The sequence below is a fragment of the Eublepharis macularius genome, chromosome 2 (assembly GCF_028583425.1).
Source record: "Eublepharis macularius isolate TG4126 chromosome 2, MPM_Emac_v1.0, whole genome shotgun sequence".
Taxonomy (NCBI): Eukaryota; Metazoa; Chordata; class Lepidosauria; order Squamata; family Eublepharidae; genus Eublepharis; species Eublepharis macularius.
Window position 1 is genome coordinate 186,493,531 of NC_072791.1, and position 9,894 is coordinate 186,503,424.

At 44.8% G+C, this 9,894-nt stretch overlaps 1 protein-coding gene across 1 annotated transcript in view; it reads right to left on the minus strand.

Annotated features, from left to right (window-relative positions):
* Positions 1–9,894, minus strand: part of CACNB4 (calcium voltage-gated channel auxiliary subunit beta 4) — a 229,277-nt gene extending 219,383 nt beyond the window's left edge. The window contains exons 1-2 of the mRNA XM_054972236.1: positions 9,765–9,894; positions 9,442–9,525 (exon numbers count right to left, since the gene is read on the minus strand). Of these exons, the coding sequence (XP_054828211.1) occupies positions 9,442–9,525; positions 9,765–9,821 (141 nt within the window). The 5' untranslated portion in view covers positions 9,822–9,894. The remainder of the gene's footprint in view (positions 1–9,441; positions 9,526–9,764) is intronic.

Below are 9,894 nucleotides of genomic sequence, written 5' to 3' on the forward strand. Positions count from 1 at the left end.
AGTTAACGTCAAAGCAAGGGTAAAAGAAGGAACATTTGCAATGAAGGACCAGCAGGGAAGAGGAAGGATGCTTAACCTTTCTCACACCCAGAATGCACCTTCCACTCCGCCATTTCTCCATGGCGGCACTCACAAGCACTAGTACCAGCAACTATTTGGAGGGCTCTCTAAAGTCCTCAGGAAGAATTGATAAAAATCCGTGCAACCCAGCAATATTGGGGGGGAAGGAGTTTACCAAAAACTACAGCATTTCTCCTTGAAACCTGGGTTTTTGGGGGTTGGGGTTAAAAAGGCATTTTGGTAGAGGCGTTTATAGATAAGAATCAGGGGGTAGATGAAGGGTTAATATAATCCTGCCCGCTATTTTTACTATCAGCCTGAGAGCCTCACCTCCCCTTCTTGTAAGGGGATACTCCTTCATGGAAGTGGCAATTACAGGTGAGTGACGGCCCCCTTTGACCCAACTGCTGCAATTCACCTTTGCTTGGCCAGAAAGTATCCATACAGTCACATTCCCTTGGCATGCTGTCCAGACAGGACCCTTTGCTTTACCAGCTGCCTCATCAAACCAGACAAGAAAGGGAACTAAATGGACTGTGATCTTGGGAATGCCCAACCTGAGCAGGTTTGTGATTTATGGAGCCGCTGAGGCCTAAACAACTTGCAAGTTTTCACACCTTCAGCAAAGCTTCACTGTTTAAGATGCAAAGGGAGATGCTACCATTTCTCATCAAATGGCTATTTTCAAAAAAGAGAAGAAACGAACATTAATAAAAGCATATTCATTTGAAAAAGTGAAAACAAGCTGATTTAACATAATAATAACAAAACCAAAAACTTGCCCCAAGGCAGACATCCACCAAGATAACCTTGTGAGTCAAGCAGCAAATTTTAGTAAGAGCACAGCAGGGAGAGGAGGCATTAAATAAGAAGAACCATAAACACACACTCATATAAACAGGAGACAGGTTATTTTAACTATAGAGCTACAACACCCCTTAAGCTAATGAGATGGAGATGATGAACGAGTATTTGTCTGTGCTCCCGCAACAACAGATGTGTGTGTGGGCTTCCTAGGCGTTCTCTTGCTGGACTGCTTGAGCAGTATCTGGCTAGCAACTAATTCAGAGGTAAGACATTCACCAGGAACAGAAACATGAGACACTGAACAAACTGTGAAGGCAGCAGAGAGAACATTTGGGACTCAGTTATCTTGTCAGATGTAATAGAATCTAACTACAATCGGCACACAGCTGAAGACTAATCCAGAAAAATGCTGGATTACAGATTCCTGAAGTGGCAAGATGCCCTCCAAAGGTTCTCAGATGTAGCCATCTGGGCAAGATTCCCTAAACCTAAATAACAACAACAACAACAACATTCTATTTATATATCGCACTTCAGGACAACTTAACGCCCACTCAAGAGGGGTTTACAAAGTATGTCATTGTTATCCCAATAACAATCACCCTGTGAGGCGGGTGGGGCTGACAGAGCTCTGGAGAGCTGTGACTGACTCAAGGTCACCCAGCTGGCCAAGCGGAGGGGTGGGGAATCAAACCCAGTTCTCCAGATTAGAGTCCCGTCACTCTTAACCATTACACCAAACCGGATCTAAACCAGGAGGGGCCCCAATTGTTGGGCCTACTCAGCAACTATGAACAGGATCAAAGTCTTCCAGGAAGCTTATCGAGAAATCATACATTATCTGCTGCCCAATCCCTGACTATACCAGATTGTTTGTAAGCTTTGAGTGCTCTGTGAAGGCCTGCCTCCTCGCTGCAATTGTTCTAACTTTATGGCTGGGAGGAATATAGAGCAAGGTATTCATGAATTACCTTAACATGCAAAGAAGCAGGTAGGCAAAACTCAGACCACCAAGTGTTTTAAAGGTGTGATTCAGGACCTCAAAATAAGCATAAAGTTCACTGTCAATCTGGAAGTGTCCTCAGAGCTGATGGATCTTGCTTCTGTCTGTACCAGTCAAGAAATGGGTTGCACATTGTACACCAGTTTTCAAGGGGAGGCCTCACACAGAGCTCCCTGCTGTAGTCAACTCTAAAGTTATACAGATATAGAAGACCCAGTGTTCCAAGAAGAGACAATGCCTCAGAGGCATTCCTGGTCTCCACTGCTACCCTTCTCTCCAACAATAAGACAAATTCAGGAACTACCAGAGGCTACATACTATCATTACATCCACCCCATCAATAACGGTCAAAGCCATACATATTCCACAGACCCGAGTCCCTCCACAAAAGCAAACCAAAAAATTAAGAGGATAAACTTATATTAATTGGTATTCACATCTCAAGGTTTCTAAACTTCTCTCGCCCAAAAAAATGAACTTAAATCTTCACCTGATATTAGCCATTTGCCAGATAAAACACCAACCTTCAGTAAGACTGATACTTTATATAATTAAGAGTTCAGACAGTTTACAGATTTATGATGTGCAAATTAGCTGGAGCTTGCCAACATGAAGTTCCACCGCTAATTTAGACCTAAACCAGCTGTTTCTCTCGGCACTGAACTACACTCCAAACAGCCAGAAACCTCTTCAGAAACTGCCAGAAAAGCTTCTCTACGCAGCCTCCCTCAGTAACTTATTTCATTGGCAAGATCTTATTAAAATAAAATTGTTCTGTCCAATACTTTGTCTGCATCTGCAGCTAAAATGCAAGCCCATTGCCTTGTGCTCAGCACCTCCAGTGACCCAAGAACTTTTCAGAATTTTGCATATGATACCTCCACAAAATCTCCCCCCCCTCCAGCTAACTTCAACAAGAAGCTTGACTCATACAAAGCATTTGACAGTCCTATGTTTGTAGCCTAACATAGTGAAGGGTCTTGAAAACTCCAAGATGTGTTTAAATTCATAGATCCATGGCTGTGAAGTCAGAAGTTGAGAATTTAGGGGTTCCTTCCTGAACAAACAACTTTTGTTTCCACAGATACGAAATCACTAGTTATCATCACAGCACTCACTGTGTACGTGATCTGAATTCTGAACTCCACACACACCTCTACATACTGCAATCATTTATCCAAAAATAAAAACAGGGAATCAAAAGCACCAAAAGAACAAATGACCTTTTCCAAGTTTGCCATTTTTTGCTTCTGACAGCTGTCTTGATTTTGTGCGCAAATTAGACATTGGCCTGTAGCCAACCACACAGTTCTATAACGCAGGTGTGCTATGTTTTCTTCAGAGGGGGCAGCAATTGCTGCTGATTCTTCCTTCTGACTACAGCCCACTGAGCTCCCTGAAATTTTATTGTGGAGGGGAGGTCAGCATACCTTCAGAAACAGCATGAGGAAGAGCAAAATGCATAAGAACTGACAGAAACTGCTATCCCCCGTTAAGACAACGAAGGGAGTTTGACTCTCAAAAGCTGACACCCTGGAAAATCTTGTTGGACCTTCAGGTGCTACTGCACTCAAATCTTGCTCTTCTACTGGAGGCCCCCCTGAAACTAAGGGCACTCAAGGTTTCAGAACTGCATGGTTAGATACAGGCCAACAGAAATGAATCTTAATCAAGATAACCAGTTGCGTAGAAAAAAATCTAAAATGATTATTCTCATTAGGAAAGCCTGAATAATCTCCTTGAAAAACAAAATATATTCTTAGCACTATGGCAAATTTTTGGCACTGCTTCTGAAATCTTATTTATGTCACAACATCATCTTGATGCAACGTAAATTTGAAAAGCCAGTGTGCTGTAGTGGTTTAGAGTAGTGGGTCTAGAGCTGGGGACAGCCAGGCCCAAACTCACGCTCAGCCAAGTGTCTTCTTCCTTGACCTCGTGTGAGGGGAAAAAATCCAGGAAAAGTTCTTCTCTTCATCTACAGCTCTGCTTCACCAGCAGGTGCCCCGAGCAGCACTTTCCTCCCCGTGCCGCTTAACCAGTTCCATGCTGCAAAACTAGGGGGTGCTGGGACCTGGGCAGCATGAGGGTGACAGTAGCTGAGGAGGCTCTTCTCACCCAGCTAGGATCAGCTGGCAGGCACAAACACTACAGCAGTGCCTCCTTCTTGCCTCTACCAGCCCCACCGGCACAAAGCTGCAAGCAGCATCCTAGAGGTGTAAGAGCAAGAGCAGTCGCTGAGCCCAGAGGAGAGAAAGAGCTCAGTGTGGGGGTTTCGGGTGCTCCTCAAAAACCTGTGCAATAGGCAATTGCCTAGGCTTGCCTATCAGACCGGCACTGACTACAGGCACATTTTGTCTGAATAAGCCCTTTGAAAAGATTCATCAGACAGCTGTACAGCATGCCCAGTTTCTCTGCTGAACAGGCACACCCCCATAATACAAAGGGAAATTGGATTCATTTTATTAATTTTTGATGCAACCATTCAAAAGCCTTGGACAGAAGGTTATATTAAGTTTCATGTCCTCTTGCTCACTCTCTTTTGCCTGACAATGATGTCTCTTTCTCTTCCAGCACCAACAAAGACTGAGAATTGCTCAGCGTGGCAGGCCTGTCATTCTGCTTTCTGGAATGACAATGATCCCACAACACAATGCCAACACAAAGGCAAATCTGACCTGCTCATGTGTCCCTTGAAATTTATTAGTCCCACATGATTTACCAGCGTGGCCAACAGCCTAAGCTCAGTGCAACTTTATGGTCATGTATATCAAAAACATTCTTCAAAGACCAGAACAGCCACCAAATAAAGAAAAACGATATATTTATTATGCAATAAATGAAGCTAACATGGCAGTATAAAACAAATAGCTGCTTAATCCAGAAGTGAAATAGCCCTCGTAATCTTTACTTCCCAAATGCCTTTCAGTTGTAAAATTATGCTTCGCCGTTCCATTACTATGCAAGTGACAACAGGCTGGATTCAACCAGGTAATTCTACTGGTGAAAATGAAAGGATGGGTTCCCCTTTGACTCCCAACACAAGCTATGCTGAGGGTTACAGGATGGGTGAAATAGTAAGGAGGAGAAATGGGTAACATTGAGTCAAAAAGCTGACTGGATCCAACCTATCTTCAAAAGGAGAACAAGTATAAATGTAGACTTTATTACCCCAAATGCAAAAATGGAGGACAGGTGCAGGTCACATGAAGATGCCTTATACTGAATCAGACCGTTGGTCCGTCGAAGTCAGCACTGCCTGCTCATACTCAGCAGCTCTCCAGGGTCTTAAGCATCAGCTGCTACTTGATCCTTTTACCTGCCGATGCTGGGAATTGGACCTGGGACCCTACACATTCCAGTGTACTCTGCCTGAGGAAAGAAGTGTCTGCACAATTATTGTCCTCATCAAGCATGCAAGATTTTGCTGCAGGAGAGACACTCTATATACAGCAGCCGGGTTCAGCAGGGACCAAATTGCTTATCAATGGCCCACACACAAATGTGATGCACTTTTCCTCTTTACACACTACCAGGGAGTCACTCACTACTGCCCTCTGAAGGGGCTGATTGGCTTAGACTGGACAGGTGAGCAGTGTCACCAAAAGCATCACTAACTGTGGCATTTCCCACTCTCAGGTAGAGAGCCAGCAGTTCCTAGAATTACAGTGAAATCCTCAGCAGAGTTGCTTCAATCTAAGCCCATTTATTTCAATAAGGTTTAGACTGGTATGACTGTTTAGGATTTCACTATTAGTTAAATATCATTCCCTCATTCTGGATATGAATGTGGACAGAAGCAGTTCATTTTTACTTCAGAGGATTGTCACAACAACACAATTCCTGCACCCTCCCCTCACAGAATAACAATGACGAACTTTCAAAGTCATAAGTGACCACAAGAGAATTTTGGATAAAGCCCCAAGAATGCTTTAGAATCCCCACTGAGGGAGGGAGGAAAGTCACAAACCAAATTGCAAATATATGAACACAAGTATACCTCAGGTTTGTATATGAACACAAGCCTGAGATTAAGGCAGTTTGTAATTTTATTTTATTCAAGGATGATCAGGGGTTTAGAGACTGAGCCCTACGAGGAAAGGCTGAGGGCCTTGGGAATGTTTAGTTTGGAGAAGAGGAGGTTGAGGGGGGGGCATGATTGCTCTCTTTAAATATTTGAAAGGCTGTAATTTGGAGGAGCGCAGGGAGCTGTTCCAGTTGGCAGCAGAGGGTAGGACCCGAAGCAATGGGCTTAAATTACATGCACAAAGGTACTGGCTGGATATTAGGAAAAACTTTTTCACGGTCAGAGTAGTTCAAAAGTGGAATCAGCTGCCTAGGGAGGTGGTGAGCTCCCTGTCACTGGCAGTTTTCAAGCAGAGGCTGGATGAATATTTGTCAGAGATGCTTTAGGCTGATCCTGCACTGGGCAAGGGGTTGGACTAGATGGTCTGTATGGCCCCTTCCAACTCTATGATTCTATAAGTATTCAAAACAAATGATTAAACGAGTTGACCAAAGCACTCTGGAGGATTTTTTTTTTGAAGTTCAGGTTTAGGAAGAACACAATCCAGCCTCCCTCCCACCAAGAGTTTGATTTAAAAACAGCAATAAAAAACTCAAGCAGACTTGTTCCACTTGGCTTATACACCAAGCATAATTCATGGCTTCAAAACAGGTCATTTTAAGAAAAAACACCACCACAAAAATGCAGTGTTAATTTGAAAAGCATTCTGCCACCACACTGAGCTTTAACAATATAAAATCATGTCAACAGAATATTTAAAACATGCACACCACGACTCATTTAAGAAGACAGCACACAGGTAGAAGTCACCTCATACATAAAATTATTGTCATCAGTAGCAGCAGCTTCATTTATAACCCACCTTTTTCTCTGAGGCTGAAGGTGGGTTACAAAAAATGAAAAGCAATTCAATTAGACAGCAAAATCTTCCAATAAACCATGCAGTAGGACTAGGATTACAGAACCAGAAAGCAGTGCAAATGAAAAACTGTCGCAGGCAATAGAAACTGTCTAAGGCGTGACATAACAGAGTCCTGCCAAAAGTGAAGCTCTTTTCAACATCATTGATTTCACTGGGAAAGATAAGAGCATACTGAACTGTCTCACTGAACTCAATGGGATTTAATGTGCTTGACTTTTAACTGAATCAAGCCATATACATGATAATAAAAACACAAAGTTATTATTTCCATATTCCTTCACATAGCAAAAAGAACCGGAGATTGAACACACTGCAAAAATCACATCTATGACTATATACCAACTATAGCTTCATGCAGAAGAGTTACAATCATCTTTTTTTTTTATTGTGGCCAGAGAGCTAATCTATCCCTCTTCAAGAGCTTGCCTAAAGAGGATGCTTTCTTTGAATAGCAAAGCCCCACAACACATCACAAACTGCTTTTGAAACTCCCCTCCAGTTTCAAAAGAGGATGTAGGATGGGGCACCACTATAAGAGAAAGTAGCCCAATATATATTTGGGCACACACAAATAACTGGGGTTCTTTGGGTCTATACCTGTGTGTACACTGCCTCTGGATTCCCTTTGATAGGCAAACAAAGAGTACAATTTTCTCTCATTGTAAGAAACATCACATCTACACACAGTACACAGGCATGTACGTGGTAATTTCAGCCACAGGCAAAGGTGCTCTAAGAGGCATGTGCCGCAGTAGTCTGGAACAAGGAGTTTGCTTTCATGCGAGTCTAACAATCAAGCACACCGTAGAGCCAACATGACCTAGTTCAGCTCAGGACATCTAACCCATTCCATTGCTCAATAGGAGAATACAATGCAAAGAGGCTGCAGCTAAAAGCATAACTGAAACTGCTGGCTGGCAGAAGATGCTACAAACTGGAAGGGAGTTAAGAGAAGAAACACACACAACCCCGGTGCTTCCAGTTTAAGTAGAAGTGACCTAAAGTGAGGTGTCTCTTTAATTTTTCATTCAATTCCCCTGGTTGTGGTTTCAGTCATTTCCCCTGTTCCTTATCTTCTTACATACACATCAAAACTCTTTTACCTACACCTATAAAAGAATAACATATTCCCCCCAACACTTGAAGCTAAAGCTTTACTCTGTTTCATTCCTTTAAACCTATGCTAGTTTACATTTAAATTTAAATGTGTCTTTCTGAGATTCAGCAGATTAAGACAGAGTCTATTACATATTTATTTAAATGCCCCTTTTTAGGTATGTCCGATTCAGCCTTACCCTCCCACCCACTACACCAGAAAGAGAAAATCCATGAACCAAGCCAGAACAAAGAATTCTTGTAGATACACAGTTTGACCTATAAATCCAGCCATAGAGACAGTTTTGCCAGTAATGAGCAGTAAAAGGCTGCCAGGCCCAAGCTCCCTGGCTGTGGCAGCCCATGTCCCGGGTTACCTACGTACTAATTTCAAAATGTAGATACTCTGATGATTCAGTGACATGGGACATGCTCTCTGCGTTTGCTCAGAGGCTTGTTCTCTTTACATATATTGTTTATCTATAAATTGCCATCAAGGTGGACAACATTTTACAGAGTATAAGAAGTTCCTGGCTCAAAGAGCTTACAATCTAAAATTTGGCCTAAGCAGTCAACTGGAGGAGGGAAGGGGAAAACGTGTTTCAGAACTGATTCTTAAGAGAGTTTCCAGGGCTAACTCTTTGGCCCAGTATAAAACCTGTGCTCAGGCCTAATTCAATACCTCCACTTTTTGGAATTAACTTTGAAATCCACAGACTATCTCCCACACACACATACACCCCAATTTGTGAAGAGGACGATGATTGTGTAAAATCTCCAGTCCCAGTAGTTAGTGGCCTACATGCAAAGAGTTGCACACACTTTTTCTTACACCACTCCCAGTTTGCAAACTGCGGCTATCACACTTTGAACACCTCATGAGAAGACAAGACTCACTAGAAAGGACAATAATGCTAGGAAAGGTGGAAGGCAGTAGGAAAAGGGGAAGACTCAAAATGAGAGGGCTGGACTCAATAAAGAACACCACATCCTCCAATTTGCAGGATCAAAACAAGGCCATTAATGATGGGACGTTTGGGAGATCTTTCATTCATAGGGTCTCCATAAGTTGGAAGCGACTTAACATAATATAACACACACAATTTATGCTCATAACAAGCAAGTCACGTGAATGGTCTGTTAAGGCTATACCTGGGTGAAGGCATCAGAAGACTTAAAACCCATCATTGCAACCTGCCAGGGGAACCGGACTTTGGCAAAACGGACATTCCAGTCTCAAAGAGAGGGCCGGAAATCGCGCTTGACCAGCAGGGCTTTCCCCCCGCATTTTTGCTCCTGGCATCTTTCCACGCAACAAAGGCGATTTAAAAAAAAATACTCTTTCATTCTTCGCTCCGGATTCCAGCCATTGCAATGCCGCTCGACCCAACAGAACTTAGTCCGCCGGAGGCAAGCGGAGGCTCCCTGGCATCCGAGGACCACGCTGCCTTCCGCCTCCTCTCTCCCGGGCTGCGCCCCCGCGCCGGAGCCAGCCCCTCCCGCGGGCTCGCCCCCTGCCCCGCTTACCTGCCGGAGGATGAAGCTGGTGGAAGTGGTGCTGCCATCGGATCGCTTCAGGCGGCTCCTGCGGGTGGCCGTGCCACGGGACCCCTGGATGGGGGGCGGGGGTGGGGAAAGGGAGAGCGTGAGTCCTCCGCGGGGGGAGAGGACAGCAAAGCCCGGCGACTGCCTGCCCGCCAAGCCCGCCACCCGGGTCACAGTCGGCCCCGGGGAGGGGGCTTCCTCCACCGCCGCCCGCCCGCCCGCCCCCCGGTTGCAGAAGCGAAGCCAGCCCCTGCCCTCCCCGGCCACGGGAGAGGCAAAGGCGCTGTGGGGAGGGAGGGAGGCACCTGGAAGATGGGGTCGGCCAGCCCGTTCTTGCCGTAGGAGGAAGGGTGCTTGGACATGCTGGCCGCCGCCGAGGCTCCCCAGGCGCGGTCTGGGCAAGTCCAGGCGCCGCTGCCGCTCCTGCCGCCGCCG